The sequence below is a fragment of the Mastacembelus armatus genome, chromosome 10 (genome assembly GCF_900324485.2).
Source record: "Mastacembelus armatus chromosome 10, fMasArm1.2, whole genome shotgun sequence".
Taxonomy (NCBI): domain Eukaryota; kingdom Metazoa; phylum Chordata; class Actinopteri; order Synbranchiformes; family Mastacembelidae; genus Mastacembelus; species Mastacembelus armatus.
The window spans coordinates 16,836,812-16,863,976 of record NC_046642.1 but is presented as its reverse complement, the minus strand read 5'-3'; the positions used below and the strand labels follow the sequence as shown (position 1 = coordinate 16,863,976).

The 27,165-nt window shown below is 38.2% G+C and overlaps 2 protein-coding genes across 4 annotated transcripts; one reads left to right on the top strand and one right to left on the bottom strand.

The window, feature by feature from the left end:
- Window positions 1–125: 125 nt before the first annotated feature.
- On the bottom strand, window positions 126–10,167 carry rnf44 (ring finger protein 44). 3 transcript variants are annotated; one of them, XM_026330253.1, is made up of 11 exons: window positions 9,871–10,167; window positions 6,408–6,600; window positions 5,337–5,556; window positions 4,962–5,129; window positions 4,327–4,500; window positions 4,041–4,202; window positions 3,537–3,652; window positions 3,210–3,297; window positions 2,985–3,106; window positions 2,786–2,885; window positions 126–2,684 (listed from the first exon to the last, which is right to left on the bottom strand). In XM_026330253.1, the coding sequence occupies exons 2-11, from the start codon at window positions 6,512–6,514 to the stop codon at window positions 2,622–2,624; spliced, it is 1,320 nt and encodes a 439-aa protein (XP_026186038.1). In that variant the 5' UTR covers window positions 6,515–6,600; window positions 9,871–10,167; the 3' UTR covers window positions 126–2,621. The 3 variants fall into 3 exon arrangements, with proteins under 3 accessions (XP_026186038.1, XP_026186037.1, XP_026186040.1); XM_026330252.2 differs by lacking the exon at window positions 9,871–10,167 and adding an exon at window positions 7,894–8,423; XM_026330255.2 differs by lacking the exon at window positions 9,871–10,167 and adding an exon at window positions 7,894–8,421 and having other exon boundaries at window positions 5,010–5,129.
- cdhr2 (cadherin related family member 2) lies at window positions 9,627–26,350 on the top strand. Its single transcript, XM_026330251.1, has 32 exons — window positions 9,627–9,704; window positions 13,137–13,225; window positions 14,998–15,054; window positions 15,142–15,201; window positions 15,321–15,460; window positions 15,579–15,629; window positions 15,706–15,795; window positions 16,004–16,093; window positions 16,182–16,304; window positions 16,904–17,050; window positions 17,358–17,433; window positions 17,702–17,811; window positions 18,432–18,653; window positions 18,760–18,909; window positions 18,995–19,156; window positions 19,250–19,311; window positions 19,424–19,667; window positions 20,283–20,522; window positions 20,630–20,699; window positions 20,782–21,366; window positions 21,566–21,637; window positions 21,925–21,974; window positions 22,066–22,217; window positions 22,694–22,790; window positions 22,916–23,004; window positions 23,104–23,175; window positions 23,492–23,627; window positions 24,446–24,567; window positions 24,707–24,820; window positions 24,924–25,007; window positions 25,284–25,347; window positions 25,432–26,350. Exons 3-32 carry the CDS (start codon window positions 15,000–15,002, stop codon window positions 25,576–25,578), a joined length of 3,876 nt encoding a protein of 1,291 aa, XP_026186036.1. The 5' UTR covers window positions 9,627–9,704; window positions 13,137–13,225; window positions 14,998–14,999; the 3' UTR covers window positions 25,579–26,350.
- Window positions 26,351–27,165: the final 815 nt, after the last annotated feature.

Sequence of the window (27,165 nt, the reverse complement as noted above, 5' to 3'; positions counted from 1 at the left end):
AACCCAAAGCCAACTAGAACTAAAAATCAGTTGGGATCTGGTTTGACAAGCATGCATATTGTGCACCATTAAATAGGTCCCCACCAGATTTTGAGATATCCTCCACTATAACACACTTGTTTTACTTTTTTTTTTAAGTCATGCAAACACCTCTGAAGTAGATTTGGGAGTGAATTAGGTAGGATAGTGTGCACTGTGGCACATTTAAGAAATGGGATCACAACCGCTATGTCTCAACATATGGTTTGAGTACAAGAACAAAAGTCAAACAGGTTTGAATAATACACTTGTAATAAGTTGCAGTGTACATTGCCTCTTTTCAGTGAATAACATATTTACTGATCTTTTTTTCTTGCATGCCTGTCTTTAAATGATGTTATATCTACTATTTCAGACAAAACAGAATATTATAATTGATTACATTATGGTCTGAGGAAAACGACCAAACTAAATTCAGATATACCCTTTTTATGGTAACCTTTTCATTTAAAATGGACTGTTCTCCTCTATTTTTATATACCGAGAGGCCCTGAGTGATTTTTTTTTTTTAAAACTTACAATATATGCCAGCGAATAGATATGTACACATAGGTTAATTCTCAAAGCTGTGGGTTTAACTCATTAAATGGCTTCTTTTTTTTTTTTTCTCTCGAAGGTGGCACACACGTCAAAGACTCACATTCACGTAACAAAAGTAAAGAAAAAGGCAAGATCCCTTTACGCATAAAAGCAAAGGTTATAACTGCCTATTAGTGCTTACTGGGGCAGTTAAAAGAGTGAATCCAAAGCAAAAGTTCATTTGTTGCTCTTTTCCCTCCCACCCCAAATATATCCTGTAGTTTTAGTGTGAACACAAACAGGGAACTAGAAGTCTTAACAGTGTTTCTACACTACTGAACATTCCAGCTCTGTGTCGTCTGCAGCCCCTCCTGATCGGAGCGGGATACAGACAGCTGGCATATCCTGGAGTGTCACCAGTGACTTCTACAAGGATTTTCAACATTCTTCTGTCTTCAAATGTTTATCTAAAAGCATTCTCACTGAAGCTATACAGGTTGCTCTTTTCCAACACCATTACCATGGCCTAAGATAATGACCTGACCAAGTTACCAGTATATAACACATACCATAAACAAACATCATTTAGTGCTCCAACTATTTCCTTCCATGTGTTTTCTCCAGAAGATAAAACCAATAAATAAACTATTTCAAAAACAGCATACTTTTAAAACAAGTGGAAATGACAGAGTATTTTCAGGATTAGTAATAGGTTTGTGCTTGTCAAGGTCATAAGAAGGCAGAGCTGAAATCTTGAACAGTAGGCTATGTCTGTATATTGGATTTAGCTCAAAGAAATAAAAAGCCCAGTCTTCCTAAAAGGGGAAGAAAATGTTCATTTAAAACTCGCCACTCACTGCACATATTGCTTTCTGCACAGGCCTCCAGAACTCTATGGCATCATCATAGCCTTCAAGACGAGGACTCCCATCATTAATCGCAGTCAAGGTGGAACCACGTGCTAGTCTTCCCTCATGGCTCTTTCTGAATAAGTAATCAGTTCTTTTAGGATGCTTCTTTGTCTCTTGTTATTCTTAAAATTTGATCGTTTTGGTGGCAATGCTTGATTAAAATATTGCTAGTCTGAATCAACAGTTCATGCAAATCCTAGCATGCTGCCCTGTATCCAGTGGTTACACAATGCATTGGCTCTGTGAACAGGACAAACATACACACACAATATACACACGCGCATACACACTTGCCAGAGGAACAATGTCGACGTTAAGGGTGGATGTAGCACTTGTGCAGTTTTGCCAGATGACCTCGAAAAGATGCAGTCCATGAATCCATGACTGCTTTCTGTACAGATCTGCGTTCCAGAGTGAATTATCTGGGGTAAAAGACACCCCACAGTTGCATGTCCCATCACTTGCAGTCCATAACCTCAGGCTTAACAGAATCCGCATTTAACCACAGCGTGTGACACTTTCACAATAGCATTGGCAAATTCTAAAACAAGGGGTAAAACTGTGGAAATGATCAATACATTATTGCAGAACATACATTATTAACAGGTTAATTAGCCCAACACCTACACAAACATGCATCTATGATGGTCAGGCATCGCCTCCAAACACAGATACCCAAGTTGAAGTACTCCTATTTTTTTCTGCTAATTGCACAAGGTGTCCAGCCTAACATCCTCCAGGCTCCCTACTCACCGCTTCCAATGCAGGACTCCCACTAGCCATGAACACCACAATCAAATCCACTAAATTAAAATGAAACCCTGTAAACAAAAGCAGCAAATAATGCATTGTAGGGAAAATCTTTGGAATCTGCAAAGAGGGGGCAGAGAAAGAACTGGCTGGAAATCCCAGAACTCTGGCTATAGGCTGCAATAGGCAGTGGGTTTCATAACACTTGGACAATGAAGCACAGCAGAGGTACAATAGGCTCCAGAAACAATCCTGGATTGCTTATTATTTAGGAAGGGGGGCAGGAACAGTGGGTTGATAAGCTATATTTACTGGAGGACGCAAGATAGGTGGCAGGTGTCCCCAGTTTTGGGACAGCCTCTGGTGTGTGCAGCTTTCCAGTTCAGCACTCAGAGACCGTTCTCACTCCACCTCCCGGTGTACGTCCGAGGCATCAGCTCGGCAGATGGGACAAGTGCGATTGGTCTGGAAGTGGAAACATTAAGTATAAAAACATCAAGCTCTGTATCTAAAAATCTGTTTTAAACTACATGAACACTATCAAATGTAAACAGGCATAGTCTTACCTTTAACCATTTATCCACACACTTGGCGTGGAATTCGTGGTTACAAGGTAATACCCGAAGTAGCTGCCTACACTCGAAATCACTAAAGCACACGACACACCTGAGGGAGAGAAAGGAAGAAGTTACCAAGATGGAGACACATCTATACGGACTGAACAGAAGAGATACGATTTATTACAAAGGCGATGAAAAGGCTTACAGAGTTTGCTCAGATAGATGATTCTCCGAGTTGAATCTGTAGGATGGAAGTTGCTCTATATCAGCTTTTGTGAGTCCACGTGGTTTCGCTTCTCCTAACCTCTCAGCCAGATTCAGTAATGCCTGCAGACACGCAAAGAGAGTACAATGCTGATGATATTCTGAGTCTGTCAGGATATTTACTACTTGAAATATACTTATTGGAAATAACATGGATAACACAAACCTCGTAGTTCTCCATCTCCACATCATCCACATCCAGGTCTAGACTGATGGCTGGGCCCACTGCAGTTGGAGGCACAGGAAGCATTGACCTGAGCAGAAACAGAGAAACACAACACGTTGAGCAAACTTTAACACAATCACTGCAATCATCTGAATCACCTCTTCATCTTTTCTCATTTAAAGAAAACTGACAAGCAATATATTATCAACTCTAAACCAACTGCACAGTTCTGCTGCCAGACAGTAGAACAGTCAACTGTGGAGGCCAGTAGCCTACTATAATCAGATATTTTACACTTTACATTGCTTATACTGCAGGTATACTCACAGGAAGTAAGGGAGGAAGCCTGGGTAGTAAGATGGGGGAGGTGGAGGAGGGGGGAGCGGTTGCTGCAACCGGTATCTCTGTCCACTCACTCGCCGGGGAAACATGTGGGGATATGGCTGTGGAAGACATGCCGACCCATGAAGTTATGCAAACAGAGCTCTGTGATTATAGTGAACTGGTGTCTTTAAATGTATTTGGCCACTATTTAAATATAAACACATCAGAATAATGAATATTGACAGAAAGTTCAGGAAAACCCTGATGAGTAGACTGAGTGTGGCTAAATTTGACCAAAACAAAGTCACCAGCCTTGTCCTTTAAGTCTCCATACTTTCCCTTTATGAGTCAATAACCTTTAGCACTAGTAACACACCGTAGTGTTAGTGACCAACAACTCCATTAAAGTTGGTGCTGAAACAGTCCAGTCCAGTGTATAAGACATCTTTAGTCCAATGTTAATACTCCTGGAAAACAAACATCTGAAAACACCTCTGAGGCTCTCACCACTCCAAAGGGAAGCTCCTGATGCAGAGGCTCTTGAGGAAGATACTGTAGGGGCAGAGAAGGAGGCAGCGCTGGTGGGTGATGAGAGGGAGGGTAGGAGAAGGTCCCTAATGGGTGCTGGTCCCCTCTTAGGTCAACTTCATTCTCTACCCTCTGTAGAGGCTGAGATGAGAGAGAAAGGTTTCCGTTAAATCCAATATGTGAATATAAATCAACAAACTCCAAGTGATTACATTCTACATCTCCTGGAGTTGATCAATTAACATGTTTACTGCCAGCTGCTCACCATGCGTGGGTGCTGAGGCTGTAAAGGGACAAACTGGCTCAAAGGAGTAAGGTGCGGCGGCTGGTGGGGGGGTACTGACGGGGTTGGGTGCAATACAAAATGGTCGCTGGAGATCAGCGGTGGAAAGGCTTGATAAGACACTGGCATATGTTGCATGGTACATGCCTGTATGAGCTGGAAGGAAAAGAACACAGAAGAAGGGACATACATTTGTGTAAGTCAGTTTTCTTTAGTGATTTTTATCTACATTACCAATCAAACTCAACACTTTAAAGCAGAGCGCAACTAACCAAAGTAAATTTGCACATTACGTTCACAGTAAAGCATTAATAATGGCAACAAGTTGTAAGCATGTAGTGAACAGAGGTGATGCATTACATAAAACCACAGTACTGCCACAAATTATTCCCCTGAACTCTGTTTCCACAAGTAACAGACAACATTTACAGCAAGTCATATTCTGTATTATTGCTGTTGCTGCTAAGTTTTGTGTTAACACCAAGAATCAATTTACAAGTGCTGCTCAGAAACAGCAGCATCTTATCTGTTAGTCATGAACAGTGACAGATTGCATGGCTGGTATGGTGTGCTACATGGGTGCCACTGACATTTGGGCTCTTCCTTTTCAAACTCACAGGAGGAGGAAGGCAGCAGAGCAGAGAGAGCTGTCCGCTGAACATTACCGAGCATGCTGGGAGCTGCTGAGTGTTGCACCCTGGGAGAGGCTGACCGGTGTGGATGGGAAATCCATGGGTCGTCACCGTCGTAACAGTGTATGATATAGGAACTGATCCCTGGTGCATCTTTTAAGAAAAGAAGTGGGGTGAGATGGTGCAACTACACAGTCTGCCTAAAACAGAAAACTTTCTGCCAAAAAGATCTCATCATAGGCAGCGCCATGCATTTGTCATATTAAACATGCATGTGACTACAGAATACATACAGCCAGACAACACAGCAAAACATTTTTAATAAATCTTTTACCTATCAAATTCTTCTTGTTCTTTTACCTGGTCATGTAGATCCACCATGATGGGGCTCTGCTGGGGGAGGTGAGCAGCAGGGTGAAGCATGCGTGGTGTGCTGGTGTGGCTGTATTGTCTGGACTCATCTAAAGGAAGCTGTTGGTGGTGATGTGAGAAAAGCAGGTGATGGAAATTCTCATCCTGGACCAGGGAAGTGTGCAGTACAGGTCTGTCTCGTCTCCCCCACTGGTGTCTCACTGGTGGACTGTAAGATCATATATATATATGAATTAAAAAAGATCACCACAGTGAAATACATTCTCCCTTTAGACAATACTTTCTATCAGACAAATCAATAGATGTTTCCTTAAAAAACTTTGTAATATTATTATACCAGACTGAGTTTTTATATAAACCATTTGAAAAATGAAAAAATATTTATATTTTTAAGCTGCTATATAGAAGCCACACTGACCTGTGACAATACTAATATGTTTGTTTTCATCAAAAGATTCATGTAAAAAAAGGTATGTTTATCCAAAACTAACTACAACTACAATGTAGATGTAGCTATATATCTATATATAGATATATATATCGTATGCCAAAACAAGGAAGTCATACTTCCTTATTTAGTATATGCCTGTGTGTGCTAGTGACAGCATATGACATCTCCCCTATTTTAATGAGACCATGTGTAATTTTGCTGGACAGGGGTGGGCAGCATGTTGCTGTAGGATTATAGCTGGAGGTTGTAGTGCTCTTGATGACCTGACATCATTATTGAGCCAGCGATTTAAACTCAGAGACAATATAATGTGTCTTTATAAATAAAACAGTTACTGTCTTGAGACTTTAATTTGGGTAAATCTGAAACATTCAAACCTATCCTATGTTTGTCTATTAATTTGTCAAAATATTACGACATACAGCATGTCATAATTTGCCCCCAATGAAAATACTGTGGTAATGATTACACCTGATGACTAACAGTGCTGTAATTTTAAATTTAGAAACATCATATTACTCTTTGCCCCTGGGTAAAGCAGCAAGATCACACACAAAACAAAGCTTACATTTGGTTAATGTTTTGAAAGTATCTCTGTTAGATTTTACCTTCTCCTGAGATGCACTGGGGCGTTGCAGGGCTCTCCAAGGAACCTCCGTGGGTTTAAGGGGGCTGTTGGTGGCAGCCTATTTACTGCTATTTCCCATGGTCGCATTGGTGACGTCGTGCAGACGAGTCACACTCTGGGAAATTAAACCGTACAGTGGAGGCAGCTGTATGTTGCCTCTGATTGTCTTAACCCTGCAAAAACACCACACCAGTTGACAAATTAATTATTCTGCAGCCTATTCCTTATCTAACAACTGAGAACACAATATATTCATATAGACCACATATCAAGTGAAATGTGTACACAGCCAGTCACATTTTACCACCCTGAATCACAAATGTATTTATAAGATATTCAGATCTGTGTCATAACACATGTTTGTTCAGGGTATCATGCTTCACTTCCAACATTATTTACGTTTCTGCTATTTTATTTGAAAGGGCCTAGATTACAACCACTGTTGTTTAGACTACTTATTTATCCAGTAGGTCTGAACAATCACTTCAGTCCAACTTTCAAATGATTTCTGACACCTAAAACTAAAATACTCCAAGTTTGCTGATAATTTCTTCAGAAAATATTTAATTCCAAATGTTTTGCTCTTGTGAGATGACATGTCCCTCCCACGGTGACTACTAATCTGCATCAGTAATGGTTTAAACATTTGTCTTGAAGTTCATATTTGCATATACTGGCTCTAAGAGCTCAGTAGAACTTTCAATAAATAGGTTATTCACGAATATACACTAGAATGTTTTTTAATTAAAACATTTATTAAAAACTTAAAATAAAACAGCTTATCCCCAAATAGAAACAACTGTGTAATCGACATATATAGTTACATTTTAAACTACATCATCTCGGCTAATGTGAGACACAGTTTAGTTGTAACTTATATATTCCTTGTCACATTTCTAAGTTCACACTAGTACACTAGTTACCGTTATATATAAATTGAGTTCAACCAAAATGCTAAAATACAATGTAGTCAGATTACTGGGGTTGCGTTATATTCGAGGACAAACATAAATAGGGGTCGCTGCAGCGTGCCTGAACAAAAACAAGGAAAGCCATGTGCTCAAAAGACAAAGCAACAACAAAAGATGTGGAAGGAAAGCGGGACCGTACAATCCAACAGGCCACAGTACCGTTACACCATTTTCTACCAGTAATATGCAAATGCCCGTGCACATCGCTGCGAGAAATGAGAAACACGATCGCTGTGGTGGCCGTTGGTTCCTTGTCTCCAGGACAAATTCGATGCCCCCTGTTGAAGGAGAGCGGCTAACTTCAGCCGAGCTAGGCTAACGCTTTGTCCAAACACAGCAAGACTGGGCTGCAGATGACCGTAGTAAAGCAACTACCTAGCCAACATGTTAATACACGGTTAGGGCATCTGTTCATATACCACAGCATACTCTACCCATGTTACACACACACAGACAGAGACGAGCATTGGACGGACAGGTTTAGCCACATCTTACTTTCTTAGCTAGTTTGCTTGCTCGGTGAGAAGGGGAGATGGCAGGTGTTTCAGCCTCCGAAATGTCGAGTCCCATCAAGGTATCCTTGAATGCAACGGCCACTAACCGACTACACACCACCCGACAGAAACTAACGTTGGCTGATTAACAATCGACTGTTTTCTTCCGACAGCTTTTTCTCAATGTCCCAGACGGGGCTGCTATTAGCTTGCTAAGGCTAAGCAGCTAACAGTAGCTTCCAGTATGCGGAAAGGTAATCCGTTTTCTCGAGAAGCCGTAAAAGGTCGTGTCCGTAAACAGCAATGTTTGCCTGAAAAAGCTCTACCGCGTGGAAAGATAACGTTAGCAACAGAACGATATGCAACATTCCTTGGCGCGTGTATGTTCCTTGAAATGCATTGTTATGATGAAGCCCCGCCTCCTTCGCGAGCAGCCAATCAGCGCACAGCAAACACAGACAGCAGCCGTCCAGACAGCTTTGCTTACAATGTATCAAAACAAGCAGCTCTTGTTGTTACCTGTAGCTTATAAACACAAAAATCCGCGAACGGCTGCAGGACGAACCGGACCTCGTCCAAAACGTGATTTGACTAAATATCCCCACCCCTGATATTAATGACAGCAGCGAGAGAATGAATAGGTATTATGATCTTTTCCTGTTTCCTGTTTTCTTTCTCTGGCTTGTCGCCTATAGCACAGGCAGCTATACAGTGAGTGGACAAATCATAGTTTCCTGTGCTGGAAAATAACCAGGTGCAATCACTGAAGTATTGTGATTAAGTAGCATTTTATGCAAATTGTAGCTCAACTTCAACACAAAGTACGGCATACATGTTAGTATAGGCTACATCAGTAATTATGACTAAATAATAAAAATAATAATTATAGCAATAATATTCGGGTTACAGACGGGGGTATTCTCTACAGTAAGTACTTTTACTTTTGAAATTGTATGTGCATTTGGTAATTAATAGTCTATTTATGTAGGTACGTTTTTAGTACAAATTTGGATGCAGTTACTTGTGATGTATTGTTTTTAGAGTGGCACTGCCACTAATACTTAAGTATAATGTAATTCATAGTAAGCCACTGACAGTCCCAATAATACAAAACAGGCTAATCGTGTCAAACTATTTTGAAATGAGGACGCTGTTCTAATATTTAACCATCAACCGGAAACATTTGTGTATTTTCTACGTAAAGCATATCTCTGTTTTGGCAGGTTGATTCCCTTCAAAAACAATTAGTTATTACTTTATTATTTTAGACTAACGGTAAAACACGTACATTAGTTAGATTCAGTCCACTCAAAAGATACAGTAAGTGTTTATTTTGTAGAACACAGTGTTTTACTTTGCTGATTCTATGACTCCACTGTGGTCCACAGTCTGTTTTGACTCTGACTGGAGGCCACAGTGTCCTATCTAGACTACCCAGCCGGTTATGTAATATTGCACTTGCATGATCAAGTGAGAAACAGCCTTTATCAGCTATTATGCGAATTTTCTGCGGGTCTGTTTTGTAGGACAGACAATGCAGCTGCAAAGGATTTGGTCTAATGTTGCATTTGAGGATTATCAAGCTTTATTAGGCCTTAGAGGCTACCTTTCAGGCCCTATTTGTCCTGTAAGAGCTAATAAATGATGTCCTCGACTGTTCTGTATGTTTCACTGTAAAGCACTGGAACACATCCGTTTTTTTTTTTTTTGCAGTTTTTTTTTTTTTTTTTTTTTTTTGCATGCATCCAAAAGTATGCACCTAATGAAAAGCTGGCGAAGGAGAGGACCAGCGGTATGCAACATACACTAAAGGTAAATATTACAACATCGCACTCGGTAGCAGCAAAACAAGGAGGGGCTGGAGGTTGAGCAGGATGACAGCCCTAATAACCCGTCTAACCATCTCCCGTAAACACGCACCATAAATCTCCAAAATTCAACGGACACGAAGCAGTAACAATAGGAGGAGTGTAGTTACCTGATTGTTAATATGCAAACATCTGATCAGTGATTTTTTTCCTTGTAATGTTCACATCTCGTTAGGCTAAGTGCGGCATCCTATGGTCAGCTGTTCCAGTGTGGAACATTCCGTGGATTTCACCACTGCTGTAAAAAAGGTGCTAAACATGAGATCTTCGTATTATCAATACATTCTGTCTAAACATGGCGCTGCTTAATGTCTTTGCGAGCCCAAAAATTGCTTCTGAAATCGCCACTTTTTGGTTTTGGAAATGATAATCCAGCCCCACGGTTGTGCTGGGTTTCTGCAGTTCTCTGTTACACCCCCATTTCTGCGTATTTCCAGAGAAGAGAGCACACGCCAGGCTGCCATATTTACCGTAATGGACAGAAAACAGTGTCAGTGTGATTCGAAAGTTCAGATATGAAAAGTTTCTATGGAAAAAATCATTTGTATTTCGTGAAAGACGAACCCACAGCATTTATATAAGTAAAATCAGTAATACTACAGTGTAAAATGCCCTTTGGAAGTAGCCTAAAGGTCCTCCATTCACAGATTTATTTAAGTAAAAATACAGAATATATTAAGGTACTAGGAACATCAAAAGTTGAAGTAGACCATTTATGAAAATGGTCCCTTCTATTATATTCTCTATATTATTGGCTTATTATTATACATGTAGATAATTTTAAACAGCATTTTAATGTTGTAGCTGCTGGAAGTACTGCCACTTCAGTTACTGGAAAATGTAATTGCATTATATATTTATTTATTTTTGGATTATGTGTTTTATATGGGCAGCACGGTGTATGAATGGTTAGCACTGTTGCCTCACAGCAAAAAGGTCCTGGGTTCACAACCCATCAGGGACCTTTCTGTTTGGAGTTTGCATGTTCTCCCTGTGCTTGTGTGGGTTTTCTCCAGGTACTCTGGTTTCCTCCCACAGTCCAAAAACATGTATGTCAGGTTGATTGGTGACTCTAAATTGCCCATAGGAGTGAGTGTGAGTGTGTGAGGTTGTTTGTGTCTATGTGGCCCTGTGATGGACTGGTGACCTGTCCAGGGTGTACCCCTGCCTTTCACCCAAAGAGAGCTGGGATAGACTCCAGCAGATTCCCATGACCCTGGTTAGGAATAAGTGGATATAGATAATGGATGGATGGATGGATGGTTTATATATATGTGCAATGTCATGAATTAATTATACCTGTCAGATAAATGTTGTGGGGTCATGGTTACTTTTTAAGTTAAGTAGAAGCAGCACATAAAGTCAATTAATGGAAATTTGACCTACTTCAAAAGTGTACAGGGTTAAAGTAAACATACCTATATATTCCACCACTGCTCCTCAGTAATATCTATGTAGAGGATTATGTGGATTTTAGACATTATGCACAATAAATATGTAGAATTTTAATTCTCCTTTGGAAAAAAAATTACATTTGCTTCACACACAGGGCTTAATTCACACTTCACACCAGCTCAAAATCTAGAGCCACTATAGGAAAATATTCACTCAAATTAAATGGATTTCTCTGTGATGTTTTTTAAACATTTTTTTACTCTTCCTGACTGTGTAGTAAGTGGAAAATATTGCATTGTCATTATGTTTTTGTGTCATTTTTATCACGAAATCATGTTTCTTAATTCACTAATGGTGAATGGAACACCAGAACTCTGAGATCATTTAGTCATTAAAGTTATATTTTTTCAAACTACTACTTGGTTTCTGTTTACTGGAATTGCATTGGGAGTGTTTTATTAGCTTTCCACCCATCTATATATTTGTGTACGTGGTCAGAAATGGCAGTGTTGTGTTCAGTACTGTAAGTCATAAACCAAAGTCTAATTGGAAAAGAGAAACAGAGTTCTGGGCTTCTCTCAGTGCCTACACTGGGTAAGCTTTGAGTGAAAGTATCTCTGTAGTTTATTAGCACATATTTTGTCGGCTGTGATGAGGTGGTTAAAAAAAACATACTTTTCACCAATCTGACCCATTTTGATACTTTTTTTTTAATATTTGAGAAATCTGGGTCAATTGAACAAATTAGCGTCATAGTCTTGTTTACGAAGAGAGGGGACATCATTTCTATTTCATATCTTAATTTCCACCCAACAGGCTGAGGTTACAGATAATTAAGAACCATATTGGTTTCTCAGTTGGTCTTTGAAATGGCTGAATTTTCATATAGCTTATCACCACCATAGACATTTGAGTGAAATTCTATTGCTATTGGCTGGAATTTGGTACACATATTCCTGTTGCCCACAGGATGTATGGAAGATGACAAACACAATACCTTCCTAGCATCAACATGTTAGCATTGTCACCATGTTAGCATATAGCTCAACGCAACGTGTGCCTAAGCCTCAAATGGCTGTATAGTCTGTATTGTTACTTCTTTAGGCTGTTTTTTGTTTTTAAAGAGGTTAGGTTGGTAAATCTGATTTTGTTAGTTGAGACATTCATGCTCATCTAAGGATGAAATATAAGATTTTCTTCCAAATCCGGAAAATTCTGTTGAGCTAAATGCCACACATTTTCTTTGAACTATACATAACCTTTAATATGCAGGAGTTCAAAATGTGATTTTAAGTGTAGCCCCTTCTAAAGAACACATTTAGAAGATTGGAAAAGAAAAAGAAAAATTCTAATAAATGTCTCCTGTTATTTCAAGAGGTGAAGTGTTCTGCTTTTGTATTCAGGCAAACATCTGATTATGAATGAAGCCAGAATGAAGCCACAAGAGAAGATAATCCTTTGTGTGATGCCCTTTAATTAGGAGGGCAGACCAGAGGGGGAGTGGGCTTCATTGTGGAGAGTTCATTAGTGAGGCACATGGATCTGCACTCTGAGAAAGACATCAGTTCTGATGAGACACATTTTAAAAAGGGCCATGGTAACACTAGCTTTTCTCAATGGAAGCAAGCGGACTGCTGTTGTTGCCATGACAACAGAAGCACCCATTCAGACAAAAGCGCAGTTCACATGCTGCTGGTGTTCGGGTATGGACACAAGAGACCCAGTATGGCACAGTGCCACATAGTTCTAGTGCCAGTGCTGGGCAGCCAGTGAGCCAAAGAGCCAAAGAGTTTTCTATCTCTAATTACTGCCCAGGCTTAAAGAGCCATAATAGAGCCATGTGTAAGAGCAAAAAACAAGTCGGATATTTTAAGTGTTGCAGAGTTGATATATTTCATTTTTACAATCGGTAACGGCAAGGAGCAGGTTAAGTGCCCTGTTATTGACAGTTCTTGTACATGTTAATCATTTATATTTACAGCTTTCAGATGATGAACACTGGGACGAACAAGAACCAAAGGTCTCATCTCAACATCAGGAAAAGAGAAGTTGCTCTGTGAATACCATCTGGTAAGTCTGACTGCTGAATTTTAATTTAGATTTATCTGTAAAGTGTTGCTTTTATTGTTGCATTTAGTGATTATATAGCTGAGCGACAGTCGATACACACTATTTTTACCTAAGTGGGCTGATACTGAAGATTGAATATTGATACGTATCAGTGTCTTCAGTGGGATTTAGAATATAATTCATTTCTACACTTATATTTTGATAGATACAGATTAAAATGGAAGAAGTCTAAGAGGCATGGATATATCAAAGAGATTCCCAGTTAGAAATCAATCATTACAATCGGTTTCTTCAGAGATTTATTCCAAATTATTCATTGCTCATAAAAATAAAAACCTGCCATAGTCTAACTCCTTTTTTGGTCATTACACAAAACAGAAGCTCTGGAACTAGTGGTTTTTAAAAACCTGAAATCTTTACATAAGCTCAGGTTCATTGAATTACCTAAATAAAACTGTAAACATTTTCAAACTGAATCAGTAATTTCCAATTTGACCATTGTCTATTAAGGATTAACTTCAGTTCTTTTTAACCTCTTTGTTTTATTTCATGTTTACCTTAACTTTGATATGAAATATTTAAGAGTTTATGAAGGTATAAAATGAAGGGATTCTTAAGTGAATAAAATTGCAAAAAAAGAAACATTGTCTATATACTATAGCCCTCAGAATATTTTCATTTTGCTCATGTTTGATTACTATTCTACTGTAGTATTCTCTTACTTACATTGAAAAACATTCTGTAAGACCTTTTCCAATTTAATATTTCATATCTCACATCTAACTATCTCTTCCAGTGTACTTCTAACATTATCATTATTGCAGATGAAATCACATAGGACAGAAAGTTTTCTCTTTAAATGAAACTTCCTACTTGTTACTGTAATGAACTTCACTCAGTGACGTATCTTACCTGTTATGATTTTACTACTTTGGGTGTGGTTAAATGTGCAATGTGCTGTTAAATTTTAACATACAGTAATAAAGATAAGAGCAATTCTCAACTGCCCGTGTGTTAATGATGCTCCATCGAATGTTGATGTATTTTTCTCAGCTCTGAAACTGAATATCCCCTAAACCATAAATTACTTTTACCCAGAGGAATAAGATGTGGAAGTAATATCACTGACTATATGTTTTACCACAAATCGTCTTGATACAGTATATAAGTGAGACATAACAAAAGCTGAAATCTCTTTAAATTGTTAAATGAACAATGGTGCTGCACTAGAAGGCCTACAAATTAGGCAATTTGGCATTTTGTTTTTTGCCACCAAACTACAACAATAGAAAATTGCCAGAAACTCAGATTTTAGAAACTGAAATCTATATTGATGGCAGTACTGGTTAAACAATTTGGTCAAGACTGAAATATTTTAACTGCTTGATGGGTTGTTGTATATATATTTTTTATTGATATTTGTGGTAATAAGAGTACAAATACTCATAATAATCATAGTCATACTCATCTGATTTTATATCAAACACCATCAGCACCATGATGTGTTTGGCTTTTAGTGACATGTCTTGACAACTCTTGGTGTTGACATTCATGCTGTCCAGGAGGTTATTTGTCATAACTTTCATTCCCTGATCTTTTATCTGGCCTCAGCTGTACTTTGTGTTTTGTACTAATAATGAGATGTTAGAATGTTAACACAATAAACTGAGGTGGTGAATTACAATATATTGACTAAGCTGCACTATGTTGTTCCACTGAGTCTGTTATATAACAGTTTTGTTTATAATGTTTGTCTTTCTATGTATTTTCAGACATGGGGGGAATCACAGGCAGTTTCCTACTGTTGTGCCTTATCAGCTTAGCTAATGGTGAGGACTCAGTTAGTTTTATTGTCATTTTCTCATTATTTCTTTATTTTACTACAGTCAACTAAGATTCAAATATTGTTTCTACAGCAAATACCAGTCCTGAAATCCATTCTCATGTTTACAGTGTGTGTGAGGACACCCCCACAGGTATATATGTGTGTACAATAACAATATTGTAAATTGTTTTTAATTCACCTTTATGATATTATGCCTCAAGAAATGCTGCACACAGTTTTACATGTTTTCCACTAACATTGTTTTCACAGGGCGCACTGCATTTACTATAAATGCAACAGATGCAGAAAATGACCCACTGACTTATAAACTCACGGGGCCTAATGCTGTATTCTTCACAGTAGGCGCAAGCACTGGTATTGTAACAGTCAGCAGGCAACTAGATAGAGAGGTATGATGTGGTGGAAATAGAAACCCTCTGGAAATAGATACCATTTAGCAAGGTAATTTTGGTTATATGTATACGTTTTATCAATTTATTTATTGGTTTTTAATTTTTCTTGTTATAGAGTGATGATTTAATGCCGCTAGGAGTTCTTATCTCTGATGGTCCCAATTCTGTAAGTAACATTTAGGTTAGTATTAATCATCAACTTTATATTTGTTTGTTGTTGATATTCATAAAATGTCTTTCAGACACCAGGAGAATTAAATATAATTTTATTAGAGGCCAATGACAACAAACCCATATTTGAGGAGTCTTCATATGATGTTGAAATCCCAGAAGTAAGTCAAATATATTTTATTTCATTTTATTTTCCATTAATAGCTGTCTTGCTTTGTTTATCATTTTTACTACCTCATTATGTTAGAGGATTTTGCAGCCAGGTCATCCAATGTCAAAATCTGTTAATTAGTCAATGCTAAGGGACATTTCTGCATTTACTTGTCTGATTCTTTTTTCTTTGGGTTTTATCCACTTTCGTTTCATCAGGATACTGCTGTAGGTACATCTCTGTTTAGAGTGCTGGCCACTGATGCTGACACTGCAGCTGCTGGTGTTGTTCAATACAGAATTGATGAAGTAAGTTTCTGCAGTAAATGTAATTATTAATGATATAGCCTGATGTTCCTCCTTAAACCTAATAGGAGCACTTGCTGTTTTTTTGTAGGTTACTCCAAACAATGGCATCAGTCTGTTTGGTATTGTAAGCACAACCGGCGAAGTCAGGTTAACTGGACGTCTGAATTATACAGAGCTGAGCACTTTCTATCGGCTGAAGATAAACGCAACTGTAAGTATTATTATCTTAGTTTAAATATGAAAAACAAGAGACAAATTATGGAAGAAACTTGGAACAAATGTCAAACCACCCCTTAAAACTTATGGATGCTTCAATCATCCAATGCTCTTTAAAATAGATGGATACCATTCCCATATCTGCGGAGTACAGTAAATATGAAGTCCATTAGATGTTTAGCAAGACTGGAAACAGCAAAACAGCCTGTATGGCTCTGTCCAAATTCTAGGTTAGAATCCTATTTGCCTTTAGGCTTGAGTTTTTCTATGAATTCAACAGGTTCATTAAAATATATTAATTAGTAAGTGTTGTAAAGGTGCTGTTTGTTTTGGACAGTGCTAAGCTGGTGGTTTTCCACTGTTTCCAGTCTTTACGGTAAGCCAAGCTAACCAGCTCTTGTCAGTAATTTCCTACTAAACAGACTATGATAGTGGTTTCGGTCTTCTCATCCCATTTATTTGATATACATTATGCAGTTACTAAAGTGCAGACGATTTGCAGATGTTATAAATTAAATGTTACTTTTTGTTATTGTACATTAGTACAAGCTTCATATGTTTGAATTCCAACAACCTTGTGTCTCTCCACAACAGGATGGAGGTGGCAAGTGCTATTTTAATGAAACTAACTACTTGTCAAGCATTGCTTTTTCCTTCATTACTGTTGTGGACGTCCCAGACCTTGACCCACAGTTCATTGGTCTTCCCTACATAACGAGAGTTGAGGAGAGTTCTCCTGTGGTGAGTGCTGAAGGAATATATTTGGATGGATGTATCGTAAAATGTGTTTTAAAGTGAAGATGCTGGAGTTTTACTGACAAATAAAAAAAAAAAAATGCAACACACATTTTCACATTTCTATATGTGACACATGATTTTGATTATAGTGTACTATGTGGCTTTGTGTGATAGTCCACTTCATGTGACAAAGCTGCTGCAAACTGTGGTCTGATATGTCAGATCTACTATCAGTAAAACCGCTTTGAGCTGCTGTATTGCCTGTGTGCAAATGAAGGGACATTCACCCTGCCCTGCTTTCTTTTGGCAGGGCCTATCTGTGTTTAAAGTAACTGCATTTGACCAGGACACAGGAGTCAATGATGATATCATATATAGCACTGAAGGTGAGCATAACAATGTTTAAAATAAAAGTTAGAAATAAATTACTAAATGGAAACTAGGTTAGAGCAATAGGATAATGTCACCTGTCATGGGTCCCATCTTATTTATGATGGCACAGCCTGATTCCCACTGTTGGTGATAGTTCAAAACACCATTTACTGAATACTCATCTAACATTTGGCACACTTAACAATGTACTGATCACTGTGAATTTGCTGCTGGCAATGACACAGGCAGTATAAAATATTATTTTTTCCTACCACTTGACAGATTCAACAGCAGATGGCCTGTTTAGCATTTCAAGAGATGATGGCATCATATCTGTTTTGTCAGATATTGATAGAGAAGTTATTGGTGATACTGTTACAATGACTGTAAAGGTACTCTTGTTTTTTTTTTACACCAATTTATACCTCTCTGTGTAACATGAGTTAGTTTAGTTTAGCAATTTGTCTTTGAAAATATGTTTAATTGCACCAAAATTTTAAGCTTCCTCTTACAAGTTCTTTGTTAAAAAAGGAGAAAAAGATCAGTATTTAACTTTGTAAATAGATTTTAAGTGTTCAAAAAAATAAGGCTGAAAAAGGAAACATTTTAAAAAGTGTTTTCATTCACCTTTAAAAACACTTACTTGAATTAAAAAAAGCATATCTCTGAAATGGGGTTTGAGCACAAGGGGATGAGCACCAGGGTCAAATGGGGATTAACACTACACACAGAGCAGGGGGTGTCATGGTGAGTAACCTAGGGATTGAGGCTCAGTGTGGGAGCAGCGTCTTGATGTGAGGTTCCTGTAGTGAGAGACAAGGAGGTGAGGAAGCAGCAAAGAGATGAAGTGAAAGAAAGAACAAGGTTAGTTAAAAATACATAGACACAGAAAACTAGAACTAGCCTTTTCTCAACTTCCTCTTATATAAGAGGATGGTAGAAATGTTATAATGTTATACACAGCACACATGACTACTGATGTAAAATGATTTTTTTCCTACTCTATGTTCAGGCTACTGAGTCTAAGCTAAACATCCATGGGATCTATGCCAGCACCACTGCTAATGTGCAGATTGACATAATTGACATAAATGACAACAAGCCAGAATTTTACAAGTGTGGTGGCTCAGGGGATGAGGTGTCCTGTGTGACGGAGAGCCACTTCACAGGAGAAGTTTTTGAGCACTCATTAGGGACTATTCCCATCAACATGACGGTCAAAGATCCCGATAAGGTAAGAATAAAATTTTATAGGAGGAGATTTCCCTGTAAGACATGTATAATTAAGAGAAAATCTCTGATTATATTAATGATCAATCATCTTTCTTTGATTTTTGGAGATTTCCTACACTGAGCTAATCCTGGAGGGAACTGACAAGGATGTGTTTTCGGTGGAACCTCAATTTACTATGACTGATAGCATCGTTCAGCTTCTGGTCAAACAGCCCCAAGCAGTGGATTATGAAGAAAAACAGCAAATGATTCTACAGGTACGAAAAGTTCAAATAGTTCAGGTGTCTGTGATAATATTAGCGGCATATTTGGTCTATTTACTGTGCTTGTGTGTTGGAACAGGTGATTGCTATGGATAAAGAAGAAACCAGCTTCCGCTCCACTGCTACAGTTACTATTAACATCAAAGACACCAATGACAACAGCCCCACATTTCCATTGGACACCTACAAACTGACGGTGACAGAGCATTCTCCTGTTGGGACAATAGTGGCCAACATCACAGTGGGTCTTCATATATTTCCTTACACAGACAGTTTGAGGATAAAGTAAGAAATACTTGGCTAGGACTTGATTTATGCTTTTTTTTAATTCCAGGCAGAGGATCCTGACACAATGGATAAAGGCAAACTCATCTACAGACTTCTTCCAGACAGCATGTATGTCTATGTCCGAACCAAATTCTCATTAGTCCAGTTATTTGAAAGTCTGTTGTCTTATTGATGTCATGCTGCGACAAAACCATTGAGAAATCTGTATCTGTGTTTTCAGACTACTGTATTTTGATGTGGACCCACATACGGGTACAATATTTGTGAAAAATGAAGCTCTGTTGGATCGCGAGGTCAGATCTCTCTATTACGCAACTCTACAGGCCAGAGATACAGATGGAAAGACCGGCACCACAGTTCTAGACATCACTTTGACTGACATCAATGACCAGCCTCCAGTCATCAACAGAAATACTCCCCCAGTGTTTGTTGAAGAGGGTGGACATTTTGAAATTAAGATAGAGGTAACACAGAGAGAAATGAAAAACAGAAGAGACAGAAAAGTAATGAAATGAGACAGAAGTAGAAGCAAAAGAACTTGTAAGCCAAAACTGTGGACACAGAGAGTGTTGACATCCATATACTATGAGTCTATAAGTCGACAGTTAGACAGCTAGTATCATAATCAGCTACACTTAATAGCAGCTAATATAGCCTCAAGCTGCTAGCTCCAAGCTGGGTAAGCTCAAATCCACAGATACTATTTTTCATACTTAGATTTTAGTTTTTAACTGATGCTGAGTCAAGTGATAACACTTAAGGCAATTTATCAGATTTAAAAAAAAAAGCTTACACAAAAGCTTATATTAATGATTTTATAGGCACACCTTGATGTGGGGAAACTAGTGGATTTCCCGTTTATCACCACAACACACAGTAATATTTTAGGCAACAGTTTTCTTCTTATGCTGTGGGAGCAGTTTGGAGAAGGCCCTGTGTTGTTTCAACATGATCATGCTCCTGAACGTAAAACCAGAGTAATAAAAAAAAATGTGGTGCCTGCATACTTTGCAGTGTATTTGCAATATCAATGAAATACTCTCTTAACTATTTCTTTTTAATATTTCTTATTTGGACAGGCTACTGATGCAGATGAGCCAAATACAGTAAACAGCCAAATCGTGTTTGGAATTATCCCGAGCAAGTACAGCGATAACTTCACCATTGACCCTGACACAGGCGTACTGAGGAACAAAGGTGAATTGGACCGCGAGGCCATAGACCCAGAGCTGAAAGGGAGGATCGAGCTCCATATAAATGCTAGTGACAAGGGTATTCCCCCACTGTCCACCACAGTCACAGTTATTATCAATGTTGAGGTAAGACCATAGCAGTTTATGGAAAATTATTGATACTGTGTACTTATTGATGCTGCCACCCCTGATGTGGATGATAAATGCTAGAATTATCTTTTGATGCAACCCAGGATGTCAATGACAATGCACCACACTTTGAAGCTCACTTTTACAAGTTCTCTGTAAAAGAAGGAGAAAAAGGTCAGTAGTTAACTTTGCAAAGTGATTTCAAGTGTTCAGAACTGTGATGCTGGATCTAATTGTGTTTTTCCATTAAAATCAGGTGCATATGTTGGTTCTGTTCACGCTGAGGATTTGGACCAGACAACAGACTTCAATCGCATTTCTTTTAGCATCATTGATGGAAGCTTTGGAAGCTTCATTATTCGCACCTTCGCAGAGGAGAGGCGTTACAGGGGAAACATCACCGTAGACCCGGACATTGAGTTGGACTATGAGAGCTCTCGCACGCATTTCAGACTGCGGGTAGAGGCAGCAGATCTAGAGCAGAAGAAAGCTGAAGTGATGGTGGAGGTTGACGTGTTGGACGTGAACGATGAGAGGCCCGAGTTCAAGCCGACAGTGCCTGTGACAGTGAAGGAGAACACCACCATCACTGAGGCTGTTGGGAAATTTCTAGGGCACGACAAAGATGGAAACCACTCACTGGTCTATGAGCTGGAATCCATCATATGCAGATGCAATGGCTCTCTATCACCCTGCAGCTGGTTTATTCTCGATCCAACGGGGGAAGTCAGAGTCAACCCAGAGCACACGGTGGATTATGAACAATGTGACCAGGTAGTGATGGAAGCTCAGGTTGTGGACGTGTACACAGAGAAAGGAGAGAACAACAGTGTCACGACAGGTCAGAACTGAGTTGTTCACAGATCAAGTATAAGAGTTAAAACATTAGCAGCATAGTAAAAACAATTATATTGTATCATACTATACCACATTATATTATATTATATTATATTATATTATATTATATTATATTATATTATATTATATTATATTATATTATATTATATTATATTATATTATATTATATTATATTATTTCAGGACAAATGGTGATCAACATCGAAGACATCAATGACAATGCTCCAGAATTTATTCCTTCAGGATCTGTATTTGGTGAGTGTATGTCTGAGTGTTTATTGCGATAGTAATTATACAACTACTACTGCTACTAATAATAATGATAATAATAATAATGATAATATTATAATAATAATGCTAATTGGTATTACTAGCAATAGTAGTCATGTTTAGAATGATTAAAGAGATAATGAGATGAGATGAGAAAATGAGATTAAAGAAGCATTTTGTGAAAAAGTCTAAAATTATTATATATAACTTGTATAAATGTTTTCGTATCAGTCCATTGAGTAACTTAAAACGTAACCTTTGTTGTACTTTAGTTGTGGTGTCAGAAAGTGCAAGTAAAGGGACATCAGTCGCAGGCGTCACAGTGAGTATTAAAAAAGACCAATACTTGACATTATTATTTCAATTTGAGATATGGGCCATGATGATGTTCAGACATTATTGCTTGCTCTCAGGCTACAGATCGTGACTCTGGAATAAACAGGCAGATTGACTTTAAAGTAACAGCAGTCCAATTTGAAGACACCAACAATCATACAAGTAACATGAGGATGCTGTTTGAGGCTATCACCACACAGCAAAAGGACATTTATATTGGAATTATTCAGTGAGTACAAAGTCATCCATCAGCATCGTACATTCTGCTCTAGATGTTTTGGATTTTTCCCCAAGCTTTTTTGCTTGCTGATGCACTCATGTATGGATTTTTGAATGGCTCTACTGGCACAGGCCCAGGGTAAGAGGGGCCCATAGCCAGATTCTGTATTTGAAGTGAATCTTAAAATTGGGTTTTGAATAGTCAAACAACCACAAAGAGTTACGAATGACATCACAGAAACAAAACTACAAAAAGACACATCACATCTATACAGAGCTGCAAAACAAACACACAGAAGAGACATTCAATTTTGTAACTAAAAAAGATCCAAAACTATCATAAAGGTAAACAAAAGCAACCACAGAGAACTGTCCTGCTGGGTCTCTTGTCTCCATATAGGAGAAGCAGGAGGCTTTTAAATTTCTGCACTTATTTTTTTAGACTCTGTCCATGGCTTCACTTATGGGTTTTTCAACCTTCCACAGAACTACTGAAGGGCTTGACATGACCCTGAGAGGGAAGTATAAGGTAACAGCAACTGCAACCGACACTGGAGGCCTTTCCAGCAGCACCATCCTGGATGTGAGTGACTCAAATTATCCAGCTGAATTCACATTTGGTCACATATTCTTGTCTGTTTGTAAACACCAGAAAGATGATAGAGACTGCAGAATGCCTCATTACTTATATTCTTTTTTATATTGCAGATTTTCACAGTTGATGAATCGTATAAAGTTGAACTTCAATTTACAAGAAGTGTAGATGAGGTTGAAAACAAACGAAATGAAATTGTCAGGTATACATTCCTCCAGACTATACTATGTTTTAGTAAAGCTTTAATCTTATGACAGGAACCTATTTCTCAAGGACATTTTTCTTGTCTCTACAAATCCAGAGCGCTTACTGCTGCCACTAAAGCTGCTGTTGAAATTGTTGCTATCAAGTCTGACAGTACTGATGCATCCAGGCAAGTTGCTCCAGCTTTAAGCTACTTTACATCAAAATATACTAAACACTGTGTAAATACCGAACATAAATCATTTGCTGGTGTGGATAGAAATACCCTTCAGCTTTTCACTTGCATACACAGATGATTTTTGACCACTAGGTGGTAACGGTGCGCCTGTAAAGCAGCATCATATTGTTGAGGATAAATTATTTGATAATTGTAGATTATAATTGCAGCAACACAAGGGAATTTTGATTTTATTGAGATTTAAACATCTCAATTGTTTATTTGGGTTCATTAGGTTAAGTAAAGGTGCTTCATATTCCTCTCACAGGGCTTCAGGTGTCACTGTCATGGTGGCATACTTTGTCTATTCCAACGGGACAGCTCTTACCTCTAATGAAGTGGAGAAGATGCTCTCTGATCCTGATCATTATCTTGTCCTGACAGACCTTGGCCTCAGGTACATTGTAAGTACAAGCAGTTTTAAAGATTAATTTGTCTGTTAAGCATGGGTCTCTTTGCTGTCATGTCATACTTTATTTACATTACATTATAAACTTAATTTAGCATCTTTATATTCCCCCTGTGAATTGGGACACCAACTTGAAAGACCAGGGGCCGCTATCCTCAGACACTGAGACCGCGTCAGGAAGGGCCAAATTGACAATGCGGATCAATTGATCCGCTGTGGCGACCCCAAATGGGAGTAAGCCGAAGGAAAAAAAAAAACATTCCCCCTGTGAATATTTATTTTTACATCACTTATTCTCCCACTTCTCTCAATGCATTAATTTTCCACTGTACTAGAAGAGTTAACAAAAAGAACTTCACTTGTTTTTGCTGAGCCTGGTCAAAAAGTAGTTTAGCATTAGAAGTATCTGCTGTAGGACACAAATGAGAAAAATCTGTCTCTTTGGCAGACTGTTAAAAATGTGCAATATAATGATCCCCATTGGAAACTAAAATGAATGACATTATCTCCACAGTAGCTGTGAGGAGATTCTGTAAACATAAGCATACTTATGTAACATAATAACCAAACATAAGACTAACTTTGTCATGTTTCCACATTTAATATAATAATTATAGGAGATTATTGCGGAATACTAAGACATAGCAATTAGTATGTGTTTTTGTTTCTCTAATATTTTAGTGTCAATTGAGAATAAAACTGTGTGAAATTAAAATATGCCATATGTTTATATCAACAACAAGTGTAAATGTAACCTTGTCCCACAGGTTTACAGATAATGAACTAAAGACCAATTCCGTATATATTTTGCAGGGGAAGGTTCCTGTGAACGAACCAGACACAGACCCTGTAAAGTACATCCTGCTAGGGATTGTGGGAGGCCTCATTATCGTGTTGGGTGTCCTCACCACTTCACTGATGTGCACTCGCAGAAAGTAAGCAACTAAAATTTGAATAAAATTAGTGACAGCAAAAGCAAAACATGCTCTACAAGACTACAAGTCAACATTTCCAAAATGTAATTGATCTAAAGCATCTATTTCTGTTTGCTAATCAACTCACTTCACACTACAGCTACAGGAGGAAGCTAAAGGCAGCTAAAGCCATGAACTCTGCATCCATGGTGACTTCTGACAACCAAAAAAGTGGTCCTGTGGTACCTGGAACCAACAAGTACACCATGGAGGGGTGAGGAAATAATAGCATCTGCAATAGTAAAGAAAAACACAGTAGATGATTCAATGAATACAAGGATATAGATAGATATTTTTGACTCATTTTTCTTTGCCAGGGCTAATCCTGTTCTCAACCTCAACATCGACACAGCCATGGTCCTGGATTTGGAAGAGGAGAGCTCAGATGTGGACAAAGTCAGGTAAAGACAGCTTTCCCATCACCATCCCCATCCTGTTCTGATAGCAGATATTTGCTCTGTCACCACAGTTTGACAATGTAGTGGCTCACAGTGACACATGACATCACTCTCCAGTCTATAGCAGTGCTGGTTAACAAACTGGGACGGTTTCCAGGTGAACATTTTGTCACAGTGTGCTCACTGCTGCATGCTCCCATCTCCCAGCAATGCCATGTGACCTGTATTTAAATCAAAACCTAAACACTGATTTGAGATAAAAAAAAATATTTCTTTCAGCCTCACTTCCCTGGACTACAGTGACTACACGACCAATCCTGAAAAGGATACAAAGCCTGTTATAGTGAGTGGGCATTTTAAAATCCCTCCTCATCCCACTTTTTATCAAAACATGGTCTAATTTTAAAACTTCTCCACTACTCATCAGCAGATGGCTCAGGAAGAGGAAGAGGAGGACCGCAGGCTACCAGAGTACAGTGAGCCTCTGGGTGCAGCGCTGGCTCAGCGGGGCCAGAAGAAAGACAAACTGTGTGTGGGTTTTAGTAACCCTGCTTTCAGCACGACAGACCTGTGATGGAAATAGTGTAAAGAAGGGAGAGACTGACAACAGGCTTCAGATGGACATATGCTGCTCTTCTAAAATCAGGATGGCCAAATTACCAAATGTATTTATAGTGTTAGCTGAAGACTGTGAATCAACGTAGCCCTCTCCTCTGACTAATAGCACTGTATTATTGAAATTCTAGTGTGGATTTTTGCACAAGGTTCATGATTGATTTGCTTTCAGTTTTAGGAGAAATCAAAACCAAAATGAATGTTCAAGTATTTTTAGTTTTTTGAAATAACAGTTAAAGTAGCTTTATGCAAAGTTTAAAAAAAAGTTTGTCTATAAAGATAAAATATCTCGGTTGTTTAATCCATACAGCAACTTAAAACTCCATCTATTTTCCCTTCTCATATAGCTCTCAGCAAAAAGCAGTTGAAAAAGCTTTACATGCACATCATTGACACAATGCAAATTTGGACAAAATTTATAGAAAAGCAAACAAAACAAGTGTTTGTTGCACACGTGAATCACTTTATTTCATTGATATGCTAAGTGAAAATGTTTGGCTCGCTTTAAAATGAGTTGTATTTATGTCACCACACATTGGTAATTTTTGCTGCAGCTGATGTTACTAGACAGTAAAACAGCAAGAAGAGGTAAAGAAAAGAATATTGCATAATGTCAAATCCTTATTAATGACTTCATGTCAGCCTGAATGTTTAATTTGTCCGTTTTTGCTTTGGGTTAGAGATACATGTTGCTGAAATAAAAATCTATGCAGTGTTACTATGTGATTTCCAACAAGCAGAAGATTGAAACGATTATTTCACTGTTCACTTACATCTAAATGAGTGCAATGTATGATTAAAATAATTTCCTTCAAATGTGGATTTAATCCTACTCTTATGAAGTTAACATATGAACACCAAAATCACCGACACTGTAACAACTTCTGAATTAAAATACATTTAAAATAAGCTTCATCACATAATTTACAAACAAATCACTTCATGGCATTAAAATACAGTAGTAGCAATTAAGTAACAATAACTAAAAATACCCTCATATGAGGAATCATTGCTTTTCTTCAAAGATCATGACTGTGGTTGTGCATTTTTATACGTTTCACAATGCAAATGAGTCCAAAACACTGTGCCACATCTAAAAGCAGAAAATAAGACATATAAAAGCCTGCAGAGACCAGAGAGACTCCTCTCATACACATTTTGATTAATTCAAATTTCTATACATCCGAAACAAAATGACCTTTAGACTGTACCAAAAGATCACAAGGTCAGAAGTCAGAATCAGAAATTGCCACTCTACCATTATCTTTCTCGAGTGAAGCTAACGTTGTTAGCAGCCAGGAGGAGAAAAGCTTGTTCCCATGGTTTCATATTGTCTGAGGGGTATAAAAAAACCTCAAGAGCTAAAATGAGCTAGTGAAAAATTGAATGGACTGGGTGAAAAATACTGAAGGAGAGGAAAAGTGACGACATTGATATATCATTATGATGTTTCCAGACTTGAAGTCCATCAGTCTGTCAGTCAGCACATCGGAGAACATACATGAAATCTGTGAAAAAGATAAATCCAAGAAAAAAAGAGGCGAAA